The following is a 19439-nucleotide window of genomic DNA, read 5'->3' on the forward strand; positions in this document are numbered from 1 at the left end:
AAGCGAAGTTCAAAAATAATTACTACGATTAAACGCCCAGTCGTTTTCTAATAGCAAAATCGTGATAAATAATGTAGGTATAGACACCGAAAATCATCTCATCTAATTAGGTTAATGATGTATAAATATATTTACATAATATTACTAAGATTTCTGAGTCATATATATATGTATAGGTACACACCCAATAAATTTGTTAACATAACGTCATTATTGTGTCGAACAAAATTGAAGAATGAACAGGACGACGAGTTTTATAGTACAGTATAATTATTGAGATAATAACTAAGTAGGAACTAGGAAGTAATCATATTAGACTTTTTCCTTTCGTCGTCTTAGCTACCTATACCTATACTATTCCAGTTGTAGACGGGTTACTTATGATGGCGATAGAACACTTTCGATAGTCACTGCTATCGATAGATTGCGATATTCTCTTCGATTAAAATTATTTAAGGTATTGTTGATAATTGATTGATTTCACTTTTTCAAATATACGTTATGATAGGTACAATACTCACAGTGAGTAAATTTCTAAACTGTATATTATACTATAAAAATAAATTATTATATCTAAATAATACCAGTGGGAATAAATATAAAATGCTATCGATAATTCTCTATCACTACTTTACGACACTGTGTGATGTAATTTGTATGTTCTATCAAATTCAGTTTCAGATTTGAAATTTACAGCAAATTTCTAGCGGTTTTTTTTTTTTATTATAATATTAACATAACATTATATATATTTAATTTTTCTATAAATTATGTTTTCAGTCACATTTATTTATAAGTTATAAGTTTCAACTAAGGTGCTTTGTATAATTATATAATAATAAACAATAATAATTAAATAATCAAGTGAATTAATAGCTTAATAGGTACCAATCTAATACAATTTTACCTTTAAATTATCGTGTCACATCTTCATTTGTCACATCATAAATTATCGTATATTGATAGCCTGTTTAAAAAAAAATTAAATACCTAAATCTAATATACAATATTAGTATAATTGTTTAATTAATATTTACTAGTATAAAAGAGTATATTTATCCATTAAGTACTTACATTATTCATTATTCACAATATGTAAAAAGTCGAATTGTGTAAATAAGGGAGCTATTAAACTGTTTAGTTTATTTATACCTAATTAAAGAATCAAACTGTAACTATGCTATACCACAGTGAAATTTTTTGTAGTTAATTTTTTTTAAAGAGTATTGATTATTCTTAAGGTATTTTTCATTATTATGTTTTAGTTGCACAATAAACTTATAATAAGTTTTAAAAATAAATTATCACTAGGGTGGCTTCTTTTTCAAAATATTCAAACCAAAATACATTTTTGTATCATACATACTATAAAGTATTGTTATTAATATACAGATTGCTATCTTGTAGCAAATAAATAAATTAATTAATCATTAAACTTACATATTAGTTCAAGTACACCTATACCACATAAAAGTAATAAAATACATGATTACGAACTGTCCAATATTTGGTTAATTATTAGGAATACATTTGTTCGATTCAATCGATAATCAGTCAAATGTTGTGAATATTAATTAGCACTTTGGTCTCTGAGTTACTCAGTTACATAATTTAGACAGAAAATAATTAAAAGAAACGTAATACTTTCACGCTGATTTAATTTTTTTATTATTAATTGTGAATTCTTAAAAAGTTAACTGTTTAACTTAATTCTGTTATTAGTACACAAACTTTTGTTATTTAAATTTTTTACAGATTTGTAATTGTACAGTTAATTCCTGTTTAAATATGCTGTTCATATCCAGAAACCAAACGCAGTTGAAAAAAAAATAAATAATAAAAATATTAAATCATAAATAATTATTAGATATAATATTATCACTGAATTATTATTAAGATTGTTATTTATTACTAATAAATTGGGTTATGAAATCATTAATTTAAATAAAATAAGCATTATTATTGTTTAAACCAGACCAAATATCGGATGCGCCATCAATTGATCTGAGATACATCGCCGACGCCATTTCGACGTAAGGCCACTCACCGTTAAAAAATACTCATTAGTAGGGCTAGGATAGTATAGGATTTTGCATTTTTTTTTAGAATTTACAGGATATAGCTTTTCAAGCACAAAATGTGATTTGGTCTTCTACGAGTTCAAATATATAGTTTTTATTTTGCATATTTTTGCATTTTTTGTACTTTTTGAATTTAGGGTCATTTTTTAGCGTTTTTAGGTCATTTTTTTTATACTTTATTGAAATCTGGGTTATATTTAAACTTGAAGGAGTCACTAATTGTTTAGTGCAACAGTAAATAATTTAAAGGTATTTTTCAATATACAAATATTAAGTATCTATAATAATTTTAGTTTTACAATATTATTTTAGGTATCTCAAAATATATTAATTTCAGAACAAATGACGCTGGCAATTATACCAGAAGATGAATTTATTTGTATACTTATAAATATTAATTATTATTTATTAATTTATTAGTATAATTATATTTTTTAGTTTTTATTAGGTCATTTTTTTTAGGTTTTTTAGGTCATTAAAATCCTAGTCCTACTCATTAGGTTAAAAAAAAATCATTCATAAAAAAACATAGACTCGTAAATATTTAATAATAATTTATTTCAAAGATATATTTTGATTATTTTAAGAACCTACATAACATTTGTCAATACTTAACACGTAATAATAAGACTTATTTTAAACATAACACATTATACATTATTTTATACATTTGTGAATTTCATAATATTCAATAATAATAAATAAAAATAATTATTATTTTAAGCATTATAGGTACCTACTACCTATATAACATTTGTCAATATTTAATAATAGTAATTAATTTTAAAGATATATTTTCTAAAAATATTTATTTTTTGTCATTATTTAATAATATTAATAAGATAATTTTAATGATGTATTTTGAGCAAAAATTTTTATTTGGTGGTGCCAGGGTGAGTGACCTGCTAAACGCGATTATAAGTTATGATAAACTCTATACACACAACTATTTTTACCAAAACCGTATTTGATCTATATATGTATCCTATCGGGAATTTTTTAACGGTGAAGTGGTCTTACGTCGAAATGGCTATGGCGAAATAGTTTTACGGTGAAATGGCGACGGCGAAACGGTGACGGCCATTTGACCGTGTTCGGTCATCAATACATGTCATATTTAAAAATTAATTTTTGATTTCCGCTATTATTTTTATAAAATTAATGTTTTGTAACATTACTATATTAGTGGATATAGAACTTATACATAAACTTAATTATGTTAAACTGTTATCTTAAAAAAAAAATATATGTATATTAAACGTTACACAGTTAATTCAATTATCTATATAAATAGGTAATAGTACACATAATGCGTATTTCTATAATACCATTGATAATATAATATACTATTATATAATAATCAATGGTAATAATTATTAATAACTATCAATGGCATTTTAAAATTAATACAACAATATCATACATATACTTACATTTGATAAATTAGTATTATCAGCATTAAAATGTTTGTATACACGTACGATCTCTATTTCTCTATTCAATTTATAATTATGCTATCATGGAAAATATAAATATAAAACCTATGACTTTACCACTGGCTAGCTACATTTAAATACGGATAAAAGGAAGCTTGTAGAATTATATCTAGTCTACCATACGAAAATCTAAATTTTAAGAATTATTCGATTCGTTTTCTTGCTATTGCCGCTCTTTTTTTAATCCAATTTTAGTTACTTCGATGCTTTCTCTGTTAGAACATTTCTATTCTTTTTTATATTTAATAATATTTAATTTAATTTATTTTTATAATTAATCATTTTATTTAAAAAAATACTTATTGTGTGGATTAAGTTTATTTAATTAATCGTCCATTCGTTTAAATACTTACTACGTTGAGCGCATTACAACTATAATAAATTGGAATATTGGATATAATATATTTCATGATATTATATTTAATTCGTTAATCACTTTGTTTATAATAATTATCTTAACACATTATCATGAATGATTTATGTACCTATAACTTTTATTATTATCTCACATTAAATTAATACGAAATACTGTTGGCATGGAAATATTTAAAATTGTTTAAGAAAATTCCTTCTTAACATTAATATAGATATTATCAAAAATATCAATAGTAACAAATAATAACTAAAAAAACCAAATCAATGAACGTTTCAACAAATGTTCAAAAATAACATTTTTAGTTTCCTAATTTATAATTTGAATACTATAAGTAGGTACCTACATTTATTTCAGATTTTTACTATAAATTTTTATATTAGTTAAAGGTATCTATGTAGATTACATAAGATATAAAATTTAAATATTAACCTCTTCTATGGCTGTTACTGAAATTATATTTTGGCAACAACGTAACTGGGTCGCTGCTAAGTATAGAATGACATTGATAATACTCTCCTGGCTTGTTAAAATCTGTACAGCTGAACATCCGCCAGACTGCAGAACTTTTAAAAATAGAAAAACTAAAAAAAACTATTACATCCTTCAGACAACATTTTTTTATGAGAAAATTGTATAGGTACTGTAGTCGTCAAAATTAAAACGAAATAAAAATTATAACAGTTAAGTAACAATTTTCCATTTATTTACATGATAATAACAATGAAGTCTGATTTTTATGATACAAATGTAATATCCTATTCATTCTCCAATTTACTATAGATGTATGCGCAAATTGGGTGACATAGGCAGTTTAATTTTCTTACATACTAACCCATCAAATGGTTACTAGAATGGAATTTTTTTGTCTTAGACAAGGAGTGTTTTGATTTCATCATACAACACCAATACTAAGGCACCGCCAGTTCCTCTTAAAACGTTTGAGAAAGCTCCCTTGAAGAAAGCACCAGTTCCTTCTGTCTTTGCAATTACTGACCAACAGTGGAGAGTGCTCTTGTAGACGATTTCAGACTTAGCACGACCACTTTGCATCATCATACGCCTTCTGACTGTATCGAAGGGATAGGAAACAATTCCAGCAATAGTTGTTACAGTCTATAAACATCAATTAATAATTATGAATCGTTAAAATATATTTTTGAATTTATTAAATTTATCATATTTTTAATCGAGAAAATAGATCAAATATAAGCTTAAATCAGTATATTGAAAAAGTATGTATTTTGAATAAGTTATTTTATATGTGATTGATGAAAGTTTATGTTTTTTGAACACATTAAAATGATTTATGAATGATTTAAATTGTATATGCTATGTCAATACGTTATTTAGTGAATTATTTAATTTACCTGAGCGATAGCCCATGATACAAGGAATCCAGCAGATTTCGGGTCTGGCAACATTCCCTTAGCAGTGTCGAAACAACCGAAGTATGAAGCTCTGTAAATAATAATTCCCTGTACGGATACACCAAAACCTTTGTACAATCCAGTGATTCCGTCAGATTTAAATACTTTGGACAAACAGTCTCCAAGACCATTGAATTCCCGACCAGCTCCAGCTTTGCCAACATCAGCGGCCAACCTTTACGAATATTTAAGATATAAATTGTAAAAGAATATTAAAAAAAAAATGTAGTAGTAATAAAATTGTATTATTATTTCTAAATATACCTAGTTCTAGCGAAATCCAATGGGTATACAAAGCATAAGGAAGTGGCACCAGCTGCACCACCTGATGCTAAATTACCAGCAAAGTATCTCCAGAATTGTGTGTTCTTGTCTACACCACCCAAAAATACTTGCTTGTATTTGTCTTTGAATGCAAAATTCAAAGCTTGAGTCGGGAAGTACCTAATCACGTTGGCCATGTTTCCTCTCCAATAAGCAGTGATTCCTTGTTCCTTGGGGATACGTATAAAGCAGTCTACCATACCTTATGATTTATAAATTAAATTAGTGTTTATATAAAATAAAAGTATAGGCAAACTTTATACGTTTTCAGTAATACTTTAACCACCAAAGTGATGAAAATCGTTCAAGAATCATTTCAGTCAACTAATATTAAATTTTATTATCAATGAACACAAAATACCTTTATATCTGTCTTCAACTGCAATTTGCTTGGAAATATGTTGTACTTGCAACAACAATTTAACACGTTCAATGGGAGCGACAGCTGTCTTAGATACGGCAGCGGAAATACCACCGGCTAAGAAATCCTTAGCGAAAGACATTGGATCAGCTAAGGCAGGCATCATCGGTGTTTCTTTCTTGTTCAGAGCCATTGTATTTTAATGTTGGTATTTAACTGTTAAGTTGATAAACTTGATCGAAATTGACTCACACACAACGGAGAAGGTACTGACACGACTGATTCTCAGGGCGTCGTAGCTAAGCTTATATCGTTAGGCTTTTGGTCACTCGGCATAATGCCAAGTTACTTTGGGTCGCTACTATTGCGTTAATTTTACATTGATATCGTTATTGTGTAAAATCAAAAGTGAAAATTAAAAAAAAAAAAAAATTTAACATAAAAAATTGTTTCTTAATAATAACATTTTTTTTTATTTAAAAATCATACACACGTATAATGTATATTAATATAATATATTTATCTATATATTTCAAATATAATGTAAACTAATTTCATATTTTACATATTATAATTTAGCTAGAATTTAAATTTATTTAATATGAAATTAATTAAATAACTTATATATATATATATGTATTTAATTATAATTTTTTTATCAACTTTTAATTTTAACCTTAAAATTGTTTTGTGTTAGTTACGATATTCTGAACAATAATTGAACGAGGCAAGTTTATAAGTATTAGTAATGTATTTACCCAATGTTTTTAGGTAATATTAATTATATATTACAATATTGGAACAGTATTATACTTATTTTATAAGCAATATAATTATTGAATTTAACAACTAAACATACTATTGTCAATCAAATGTGAATTAATTTTTATGTATTCTAGAATTTTTAAATAATAAAATGAAGTAATTAATTCAAATATTCCTACATGCTAAGATCAATTAAAATAATTCGAATAAAATTTAAAACGTGTAATGTATACATTTTATTTTTTAGGTATTATTTTAATTTTTTTACTTTTATCATATTATAAGGTTACAAAAAAAAAAAAATAAAAAAAAATTTTTTTGCCCTTAAAGCTACGGATATTTCGCCATAATTTTTGCTCCAAAATAATTTTGGCAATCAATTATCGGTTTTTTTTTTTTTACAAGGTTATTAGGCGTGTCAAATGATTTGTCAGGGATTACAATCATAGCTAGTAGCTGCCAAACAATCATTATTCGTTTTGTTTCTATTGTAACAATTTAATCATTCTTCATACTTAGTTTAACTGATCGATAAGTTATTATAAACCTAAAATTATTGTTGTCAATTTAAAGCTTTGCGTATTTTACAAGTCTAGTAGCTTTTTTAATTTGTTGTTTTAAACTGAATATAGTAAATGTAAGTATTAGAATCCAATTAAGAAATTTATACCACAAGTTCAAAATTAAGTTTTCATTCAAACTATTCCAGAATAATAAATACTCGATTTCTTTAAGCAGGGCTCGTGAGTTCATTCATTTTCATATCAATCTTGTTAAGACAATTTAATGTTAGATGACATAAAAATTCATTTTAAAATTATATGGGTTAGGTTTTATTTTGCCTATTTGGAATATTTATGCGTTTTTCTATTTTATTAGCCATATTATGCATACTTTTTTTCCAAAATTTGATGAAAATTGCAATAATTTATATTTTTTATTTGTATAAAATATATGGAAATGGTTGCAACCATAAAGTTATTAAAAATAAAACACAATATTCATTATTTTATTCGGTTAATAAAATTAGTGCCCGTATTAAGCAATTAAAGAAAAATATATTACATAAAAAAATTTTATCTTCTTGATATTTTTACAATGATTTATTTTCAACTATTTCAGTCTTTCATTTTTAAATTTGCATATTTTAAGTGCATAGTTTTAGAGTTTTAGTTCATATAAATGCATATTTCTAAATTGTTTAAGGAATATTTCAATACATATTTTGCTATATAAGTGCATGCTTATTTAAGCATTTTTTAGAGCGTGAACTTACAAGTCCTGATTATAAGCACTTTAAGTAATATTATTTTATATTTAAAATTTAACAATAAAAGAAAAATATCAACGTGGACGATTTAATCAATATCTTATCAATAATATCATAAAATCCTGATACATTTAACAATTGTTCTAAGTACCAAAAAATTCTAAAAACACGCAAACTTCAACAACAATTTAGTACAAATATTCAAAAACCATTTTAAAATATTATTTATTTTTATATAAGTATTTATACTAAAAAAAATATACTTTTCATGTGTACATTTCATAAAAGTTTTTCTCATATATTAATAAAAAAAAAACTGTATTTTCATACCATTTAAAAAATATTTAAATTCTACCAAAAAGTTGTTAAAGCAACTAAATAAATAAAATAATACTTTAATAAATTATTTTCTGGATGGATAAGTTGTACGTTAAAAATTTGCTTTACAAAATATACTCAAAGATATCAATTCATAAATGAAGTATTTTGGGTACTAAATAGATGATAGTACAAATACTTTTTTTTGGTTATTATTACTAGTGATTTTTACAATATTATTCTATAATCTCTATATTAATATTAATTTCCTAGCAGAATATCAATAATTTATCTTTTAATATATTGTTATTTATACCAGCTTACCTATAGTAACTAACTATTATTGTATAAATTATATTGTAATGGTGTTATCTATTATTGGTAAATAGAGCAGGCAAATAGCCAAAAACAAATTTTAATGATGTTTAGAAAAATATATGAAGAAAATTATTCAATAGTTTTTTGCAATAAACTATATTTATATATTTCAATTTTTTGATAACTTATTGTTTGGTATTTTTGAGTTATTTTTTATGAACTGTTGTAGTATAAGTACCCTTATTACAATGTTTAAATTATTTAAAGTGCTAATACTTAATATGACATATTGGGTGGCAATATGTTAGTAAAAAAACGGTAGGAACACAAAATTATCAGTTTATAAATAGTACACAATAAATTTAATATATTATTAAAATTAAATGATATAAAATCATTTTAGCCACTATATTGCTTTGTTTTATACGTACTTAAACTTTTTTATCGTTTTGTTTTATTTTAATAATTATTAATAACTATACATAATTTTTAAATTAACTACGAGATTTAACATATATGGTACAAGAAACTGTAAGAATCTGTCGAAAATTCAAAATTGAAATAAGGTTTAAACAATATTAACAAATTACAAATAACAATAATATAATTTTTTTAATTATTTTATTTTATTGTTTCTAAAAACGCCAATCATATGATAAAATAATAAACTTATATAGTATTAAATAATACAATTTTTCAACTAAATTAAAATTTTTTGAAGTTTTAATAATATAAAAATTCTTAAAATGATTTAAACATTTTCGAAAATTTCACCGAGAGTAGAAAATGGTGATCCGATAGTAACTTTAATAAAACATGTAATTTTTAAACAATAAAAAAGTTATCACATAGTTTTTATATTTACAACATTGATCTCTGTGCAAAGTGCGTAACAATTTTTGGGAGATTTTTTAATCTTAATATTTAATTCGAATGTAAAATTGGATAAACAGTAGACTGATAGTATATAAATATTTATTTGGACAATCTATTATAAAATTTAATGAATAAACATTGTATTTAATTTTAATCTTATTTTCAGATGTTAACACATACTCAATAATAGAACGTCAGGCTATTGTTATTTATTCGTAGAAAAAAATGTAATATTATATAATTATAATTTAAAATAAGACATAGATTACAACTAGAAAAATTCTTAAAACCGTATAATAATTTTTGTATAAAATTACATTTAGTTAAAAATTCAGGCGCAAACTACACCACTAAATGTACACTAAACACCGATATAATTTATACTTTTGAAAATTGAGAAGGCGTTACATAGTATCACAAAAATTTTAAATTAATCGTAATGCACTTATCTACTATTATAAATGTATTTTTATGGGTTGTTCGGATATATTTTGACATTTAAAACAATTAAATTACTGTTTCATTATTGATATTATTTATAATTTAATCTTTCATTGTATTTTATTAGCCCCTCTCCATCAAAAAAAAATGTTCACATTCATCAATGTAAAAATATTTATATATATAAATATAAACAGAAATGTAACTCTCAATGATCATATTGCCAAGGTTTATTTATTTAAATAAAAAATATAAATAAAATTAAATGTTTCAATTACATTTTTAGAATTTGATTAAATATTATTTTTATTCAGTTACAGGTAACTTCTGAAAAGTTCTAAGTAGTTCTGTACAGAAATCTTTTCATGTGTGTATTATGACAGCAGAAAACTGATCGGATTTTGTAGTTAGGTCTCTAGAGATAAAGACATAATAATATAGAGTCCGAGTTCAGATATTATTTATTTTTTTCACCATTACGGCAGAGTTCTTGAAAATTAAAAATATCGGCATGACTGTGTATGTAATATTGTATTATTATTGTATCTTATTGACCATCTTGAAAAAATAGCTCATAACGAATCACAGTTTTGCATAGGTAACTTAAATTTTAATTAACTATTAATTAATAAATTAATTTAATATTAAAGATTTACATTTATATTTTTATACATTATGTAACAAATGTTTACTATCTTAAATAATTAAATTATGTACTGAATAATTTAATTATAACTGGAATTAATTTTATTCTTAGTACATATTACCGATGTCGTTCAGTCATCAATACATGGATATACGATTTGCGGCTACGTAATTGCACATACAATAACGTATTTAGCAAACAATCGAATGGAGGCACAAATTAATTTAAACTATTAGCTTAACATATGAGTATCAACATATAGGTTAGTTTTATGTACAATAGCAGTATCATTTGTTCGCATAATTAAATAAAAGGTATTATACATTTAAAATGCATACTAAGATATTAAATACCTAATAAAAAAAACTTTTATACAACATGTTACAGTTGTGCAGTTAATTAATGACTGTGCTTTTAAAATTTAGGTTTTAAATTACGGTATCTATACGTTTTTAATGACGAATAAGTACCTATAATATGGCTATTTTTTTCATTCTTCAAAAAGATAATGGGCTCTACTGAACAAGTTCGCCTTATATAGTGTATTTTTTATTTAATAATTGTATTAATAGAATACACCTATGTGGCTTACTATATGTATGAATGCGTGTGACGTGCATTTTACATGTATGATAACCGATACGATATTGAAAATGCGACATAATTAAAAATACGTAAAAACAAGAGTTATTCTAATCACTAATTAATACTATAATATCGAAACAAACATGGAATACGAAATATCAGAGTTTCATTTATAAAAACATTGTACTATTATTTACAATATCCACAAGTAATCTATTAAGTCGCTTATTGGTAGTTATCAATAGTTATTACACAATGTAATATATCCACATGAATAATGGGGGGAAGATATCTTCCCCACCCGTAAATGCACACTTGCTACACACTTCACTCTCCTCACAAAAATAATATGCTTAAGAATTATAATGAAAGTTAAAAAAAAATGCCTTATTATTATTTGTTGTAAAAAGTTAGTTTATAAATTATTTGATATTTGACAATACGTTATAGCCTATAATAAATAAACATAATAGGATCACGTAAAGTATGAAGTAATTTTATTTTTTTTAATAATTTTAACAAAATGGATTAATGAAAAATATTAGATTAAATTATTATCATCCAGTACTATCCAGTATTATCATGCTGTCGACGTTTTTGACAATACATTTTTTTAGAGTGATGTCGATAATTATTAAGTAATCATAGATAACTGTGCTTGTAACTTGTAACATTGAACTACGAAAATATTTAATTGACATGTGAGCTGTCACTATACGTATAAAAACATACTTTCTAAAAAAAAAATATATAAATAAGTTATATTCAAAAAGAAAGATAATGAATTAGTTTGAAAAAAATATTTTTAACCGTATGACTGGTGATCTTAAAATATTTTAGGAGTTCGTGAAAAAATTTCTTTTATGGAAGTATAGTAAATCTTTGTATAAATAATGTAAATTGTGGCAGTTTTTATATATTACATTTTTTTTTAGCGCATATAAAAATGACCTTAGCTTATGATCGATGGGATAACGTTTTTCTATTATTACCAAATGGTGGTATTTTATTGATTATAAAATTATATTAATTTTCTACTATAATTGCTTATTTTTGTAGCATGCATAATCAAAATTATAAGTTCTAAATTAATATTAATAATTATTTATTTATTGAAGTAAGTATATTTAATACATAATAATTTTAAGTAATTATAGATTTGCATAATCTAAATACATAATATGTATGTATAATTATAAAATAAATATTATAATTAGTAGGTAAGTATAAGTAAAATGGTTTGTAAACTAAACGTGTAAGACTTATACAACACGTCATCATAAAAATTAGTGATACTGTATTCACATAAATTTTAAAATATTTACTTATTTAGAAATACAAATAAAATGACATTGAACAAGTAACAAAAAGGTAGGTGCAAGTGGGTATCGTACTACATAGGTGTCGAGTGGATCACTGATATGAGTGCGTTAAATTTGATGGTATATCATATTGTACCTATACAATCATATATGACAAAATATTTTCAATTTATACTTGAAATTTATCATTTAATGTACGTTTCTTTATACGTGTTTCAACTTACAATAAAAAAAAATTCTATTTGAAAATTACATTAATTTTTTATGACCGTTTAAATTAAAAATTTTTTTGACAAATGATATTTATTTGTTTAATAAGTAATAACTATATATTAATGAATGATTTTTGTTTTCTGTTGTAACTTGAAACCAAATAACCATAAATATTTTAAATTTTTATAATATGTTTATATTTCATGGTAAAATTTCAAAAATATTTGACTTTTTTTGAAGTATTTATAGGGATAAGAAATTTTCAATTTTATTTTAGTTAATTTTCTATTCAAAAAAATATTTGATAGGTCAAATGTATAGAAAATTTAATACAAAATCCTATTTAAGTTAATCTTACATCTGTTTAAAATTATCAAAACTGCAATGAAAATTTTTTTTACTTATTTAAAATTCAAATTTTACAATATCACAAATACAATTATTAAAAATTACAAATATTTTGTAGTAAAATATTTATTACATTTTTAATTTTTATAGCTCAAGTTTGAAAAATATAACATAATATTTATATAAGTATTTCACATTGGAATTAAAATATCTAAAAATATACGAATAGAATTGTCTTTTATAGACATTTGAATAAGTTTAAATTTGAATTTTGAACACAATTACGTATTTTTAACGATAAATAACAATATTAATTAGGTATCTTGTTTTAAATTCGTGGGAACTTAATGATTTTATTAATAAAAACTTTACTATATGTCTATACGCAATGATATTTTTGATTTATTTTAAGATATTATTTATTTATAGTATGAACCTATTTTTACTGTTTTACGATATTTACAGAAAGACTTTATCAAATTTTTAGTTTATAAATTAATATAAAATGGTATAAAATACAAATATTATATATTATTATAATAGATGCCATATTTCTGGAAAAAATTATACCTATCTACTGTGATACTAAAAGTAAAAAAATGACTAATAGTTACATAAAAAAAAAAATGTGTTTCGGAGTATACTTAGTGATATTATATAGGCTGATAGCCTAACTCTGCTTAGAATTGTTTGTCGTAGACAATGATAAATTATTGAATTCAAATATAACTCGCCCGTAATAGTGACCTACCTGACATTTAACGTACAGCATAGCGGTAACCAAATGCTCACCTTTATAAATATATTTAATTATCACATTTAATGTTTAAAAAATAATAAGTAACGGATGGATATTATTCATAAATACACGTGCAAATGTGTATGTTATTATAAATGTCCTATCTTTCAGAAAATGACTCATTTTATGGATTAAATTCATTACATTTTTACAGTCAGTGACGGATTTAGCTGGACTTATAATTAATAAGATTCATACAAAAATGAAGTTTAATAATTGTTTTATTTTGAACGTAAATATACAGTGTATATTATTACAGTATAATAATATGTACTTACCTGTATTATGTAAAAACCAGTTTGAAATGCTAACGTATTACCACATATTTTTGTCAACTCAAATATTTTTTTATCGTATTTACAATATTAAGCGTATGTGCATGGTTATGTCCTCGTGATTTGTATACATTCACTAGACGTCAACTTTTTATTAGTCTATCGATCAAGTATTTTTATAAAATTTTGCTTAAACTATTTTTCGATACCAGCGTGTATGCGTGTCTTGTAAATTTCGTTTATAATTAATAAATAATAATATGAAAAGTAAAAATCCTAAGTAGTTGCCTATGTATGGAATAGTTTGTACTGCATACTCGTACAATACATACTATATACCTATCTATCCAAAAAAGGAATTTGAATTATTAAAATAAATCACCTAGAGAAATATATACTGAAGCTTGAATGATATGAACAATTAAATCTTTTTAATTAATTTATCTTTGTTAAATTATTCAAATGTTGCGTATGTCATTGTTTTTAATAAATATAGACAAAAATGTTCAACTCGAAAAATAAGAAAAGTAGTAGTAAATAATATCTACTATATCTACTAGGTATAACAATAAAGGGCCGGCGGAAGGCAGGGGCGGCATGGGCGATAGCCCAGAGCGGCAATTTTCGTCTAAATACCCATGGGCGGCATTTTAGCTAAAACTTTCGCAATTTTATAATTGTATTAATATTATTATATTTATATCTATGTGTTATGTAAAGACTATTTTATACTTTAATTTTATGTTTATATGACGAAAATATTATGTCTATGAAAATAAATGTTTTTAGATAAACCAATATTATTGCATAATTTAATGATTATTTAATTTTTTTATTTATTTAGTTTTAATAAGGCGGCATTTATAATTTAGCCCAGAGCGGCAAAATAGCTCGCGTCGGTTCTGTAACAATAGTTAATATTTAATAATTTTTACTGTGTTATTAATAATTATATAAATACTAAAAATGTACTTAAAATAAACCAAAAATTATTTATTTCAAAAATATTAACAGCTGCTATGACTAATACAGTTTATAGTTGGGCAACTAAAAGTTAATGGTTTAACAATTAATAGTTAAACTAAGAATTAAGAAAAAAATTATATCTATGAAAATCTTTTATATGTATAGATGTATAATAGAACTAATTCGTAAACAGAAATCATTGTTAATCAAAAAGACTACAGAAATCATTCTGAATGATTACAAAAATGATTTTATCTATTATCCATCTTATATGAATCTAACTTATTACCGCAGATATCACTTATATTAAATTAGTCTAACACAAAAAATCAAATATCTACAACATTCGAACTTTACTAATTAGTTAACAACTTATTCGTGGTATTATCGCTATCTTTTAAATTTTAAAAAGTATATAATATACTTGAATAAATAGTATAAATAAAAAATTATTTGCGCGATGGGAGAAGCTTAACTAATATTTTATAAATAATAAAATTATATAGCGTAGAATAATAAGCTTTATATATTTCAGATAGGTACTAAATTAAGCAATGAATGTATTGATTTTAATAGTTATCAATTTTAATAGGTAGAGGTTTCTGGTAGAAAATAGGTCTAGTTAGTAATTTGTACTAATGGAAGGTCAAAATTGATAATTCTTAATGATTTTTAATACAATCGAAAGGGGGGGGGGGCAACAATTGTTAACACTTTAATATAATCTTTATTTTTGTATATTATTATCATTTGTTCTAAGAATCATTTTTTGTATAATATAATTTAATATTATTGAATTTAAATTTAACATTTCCATTACAGTGAACAATACAATTAGAGTGATATCCACTTGCCTACATTTTTTTTTTTATTTAAACTAAAAATATTGCTTGATTCATTATTTAAACGTTTGAATGTTTTCATTCCATTGATAGATTTTGGAAAATTGATAAATTTAAAATATAATCCAGTAATCCACTTTTTTTTCCAACATTTTAAAATGTTGTTTACTAAAATTATAATTATTAAAATGATTATCTTTAATAAAATAGATTTAAAAGTTTTTTTTTTTTTGTTTAAAAGCAGTATTAGAATTACATAATTTATTAGCAGGACGCATTTAATAACTGTTTAATTTTAAATTTAATTTTTGATAATAGTGAAAAACCGGAAACTCAACTGAAGCAGATGTTCAATTTTAGTATAATATTATCTAAAACCTCTTAATTTTATTCAGTTTTAGTATTAGCTATTACATATTAGGATAATAAATTTTTGTCCTTAGGTAGTTATTTCAATATATTATTTGTATTACTTTATTAATTTATTTATGTTAATTTTAACATTGTTACGTCTATATTGAATTTTTCAACTACGAGTATATCACAATATAAATTATTACCTTTACTGGTTGGATATAATTCACGATAAAAATATAATCATAGTTATCATTAATATAATAAAAAAATGGTCGTATTTGAATATCAATACATTTTTCAAATAGTATATAAATATGTTAGAAATGTGTATATTCTTTAAATAATCGTAATAATATATTAGAAATAAATAAAAATACATTTTATTCGAAAACGTATTATGTAGTAATACTTTAGGGATACACCTATATTTTTTCGTAGCATAACTTTTCTGTAAATAAATATCATGTAACTTTAATGCTTGGTTTCGTAATAAAAATAAAAATAAAACACATTATTTTTATAGTTTCTACCTTTAATTTGAAAATTAATAATAGTAGCTAATTTTAATATAAAACACCCTTATAATAATATAAGTAAAACATATAACAAAGGATAAAAATAGTATGTTTACAAAGTTTCGTTTCATGTTTATAATGTATAATTTTGTATGACGTACGAAAAAATCAGAAACATCAAATTTCTATCATTATAAATTGCGTTAACGTAACAAGGGAAATAAAGTGGTGTTTATTATTATACTGTATTGTATAACTTTATATATGTGTAAGTTACTTAGAATAAGTAACGTAAGATCGAAATTTATGATGTAAAATATAAAAAAGGATTACATTTATACTAGAAAGCAGGATACTATAAACAGTTTAAAAACATGGGAATGAAATTCACATCTGTTCTCTAATCCAATACAAGAGAAATATAACAGAGAAGTTGTAGCATTTAATAGCTATATTCCTATGTACAAGAACGCCCTAGAGAAGTATATAGTTAACTAAGCGCAAAATACTTTTAGTATCAATATAAGTCGATGGGGGCTTCACTCTCCACGGCCTATAATCCTAAATGTATATGAAGAGTTTGCATATCAATAATCAGCATAAGATATAATATTTAAAATATAACTAATTTTATTTATTAGTTTTAAGACAATTTATTTTCTTATTTAGATTATGCTTATTATTAACCATAAATAATCAATGTCTACCGCCTAGAATTCAATCCAAACTTGTATCAATAATTTCTTTCACTTAAAATCCAAAATGTTTTTATTTTTATACCTTTGTTGAGAAATATTAATAAATAATACTATTATGATATTTTATTTTTATAGGTACACCATTGTCACCATTATATTATAAAATGTATAACGAGATGCTTAAACATATACCTAACAATGTACTACTGATAACGGTCAATACAATACACAGATAACGAAATTAATAATAATATCAAAATATGTAATTAAAATAAGTGTATCAATAAATGTCTGGTTCATTTGTGAAATTGTGATTGGATCTACGTCAGTATTAAAATACGACAGTTTTTCATAACAGGTATTTAGTATTTAATATTTTTGCCATAATTATTATGCAAATTAACTATAAATTAACAAAGAAGGAATTTATATATTTTATTATTTACTTGAAAAGTCTAAATTATCAAAAACTATTCTTTCAGGTAGTGCATTTGCACCACTTGTTCCTCTCTAGGCGTCTCTAGCTATACGTATTGAACAATGGATAGCATTTTGAGTTAGATACGTCATTCTATGGAAGACACATCATAGAATCATTTATAACGTTACCACTTGGACTACCTATATTAATATATACAGTTCCAAAGGAAAGTACTTTACTGTCACACGATTTTATGTACCAATTTATAATGATACAGATGATTAGTGTGCGCTGTACGTCTGAACACAGTTTATAACAATTAATGATTTCGGACAAATATCTCGTAGATTCATTAATTTAGTTCTTGTAAGAAGGTATTCCAAAAGCCTATTAACAACTAGACTTTGGAAATGTTTCTATCTATTTATATATTTAATAAAGCTCAGCTGAAGAGTCTTATGACCAAACAGCGTAGATATATGTCTCACGATTGCCAGTGTATAGTGCTTAACAAGATGTCCAGTTAAATGACAGGAGGTATTTACCTATATTTCGTTGTTTTGATTTTATATACAGTGTCGATTACCTGTAATTTTAATAAATAGTATTTACTTTCTAGTGGAAAAAATACTACAACATTTTTTAAATATTTCAATGCTTAAAAATATGATTGAATACTTGGAGTCAAGCCACCTGGTCCTAATATTAGATCTGTTGATGAGTTGTAACTAGCGAATGTTTGCCATTCAGGTTCCGTGTAAACCGCAGACCATCGCAATAACGTTTTTGGCAAATAATAAAAAAATAATAGAGAAAAAATACGTTGTCCGTGGCTTTTATAAATTTTTCTCGATAAATATATTGCTCCGAGTATAAGTGTGGGGCCCGGGAACGTGCCGACAGCTACGGCATCTGGCGGACGGTAGTAGCACTAGTAGCATGCGTGCGATCGCCTCGGAATCGCACAATGTCATTCACACAGGCGCGCACGCGCGCTCTCACCGCTACCGAAACGTGTCGACCGCGGCCGATGAATCGCGAACACCCCCTCCGGCACAGGCGCTCGGAGACGGTCCTGACCCTTTGCACAAACTACTCCGCCAACCACGACCACCCCTCAAGACGCACGGTTTCACCCCGCTGGGTCGATTGCATCGGTGTCGTACTGCAATCAACGTCACAATGAGTAATATTAATATGCGATAACGTCACAATAGGTAGGTATCATAGATTTACGAAACGTTACAATAATATAATAATGATAATAATATCGTGTTCGCACAATTCGTTTTACGACGATACTGTTTGTCTCCGCGCGAATAATAACGCATAGACGCCCGCCAGAAGTCATTATTTCATCCATGGTCCGCCGACACTGTTATCGTTGCGATTTTGTTTA

General features: G+C 24.6%; 2 protein-coding genes across 2 annotated transcripts in view; one reads left to right on the plus strand and one right to left on the minus strand.

Moving 5' to 3' along the window:
- Positions 1–4625: 4625 nt before the first annotated feature.
- LOC112591118 (ADP,ATP carrier protein 2) lies at positions 4626–6363 on the minus strand. The gene is made up of 4 exons (XM_025334801.1): positions 6066–6363; positions 5645–5906; positions 5321–5555; positions 4626–5066 (listed from the first exon to the last, which is right to left on the minus strand). Exons 1-4 carry the CDS (start codon positions 6256–6258, stop codon positions 4821–4823), a joined length of 936 nt encoding a protein of 311 aa, XP_025190586.1. The 5' UTR covers positions 6259–6363; the 3' UTR covers positions 4626–4820.
- Positions 6364–19137: 12774 nt separating this feature from the next.
- Positions 19138–19439, plus strand: part of LOC112591106 (band 3 anion transport protein-like) — a 47702-nt gene continuing 47400 nt past the window's right edge. The window contains exon 1 of the mRNA XM_025334776.1: positions 19138–19257. The gene's annotated coding sequence lies outside the window, so the exon portion shown is untranslated. The remainder of the gene's footprint in view (positions 19258–19439) is intronic.

This window comes from Melanaphis sacchari, unplaced genomic scaffold (genome assembly GCF_002803265.2).
Source record: "Melanaphis sacchari strain LSU unplaced genomic scaffold, SCAv2.0 Contig12_pilon_pilon, whole genome shotgun sequence".
In the NCBI taxonomy this organism is placed as follows: Eukaryota; Metazoa; Arthropoda; class Insecta; order Hemiptera; family Aphididae; genus Melanaphis; species Melanaphis sacchari.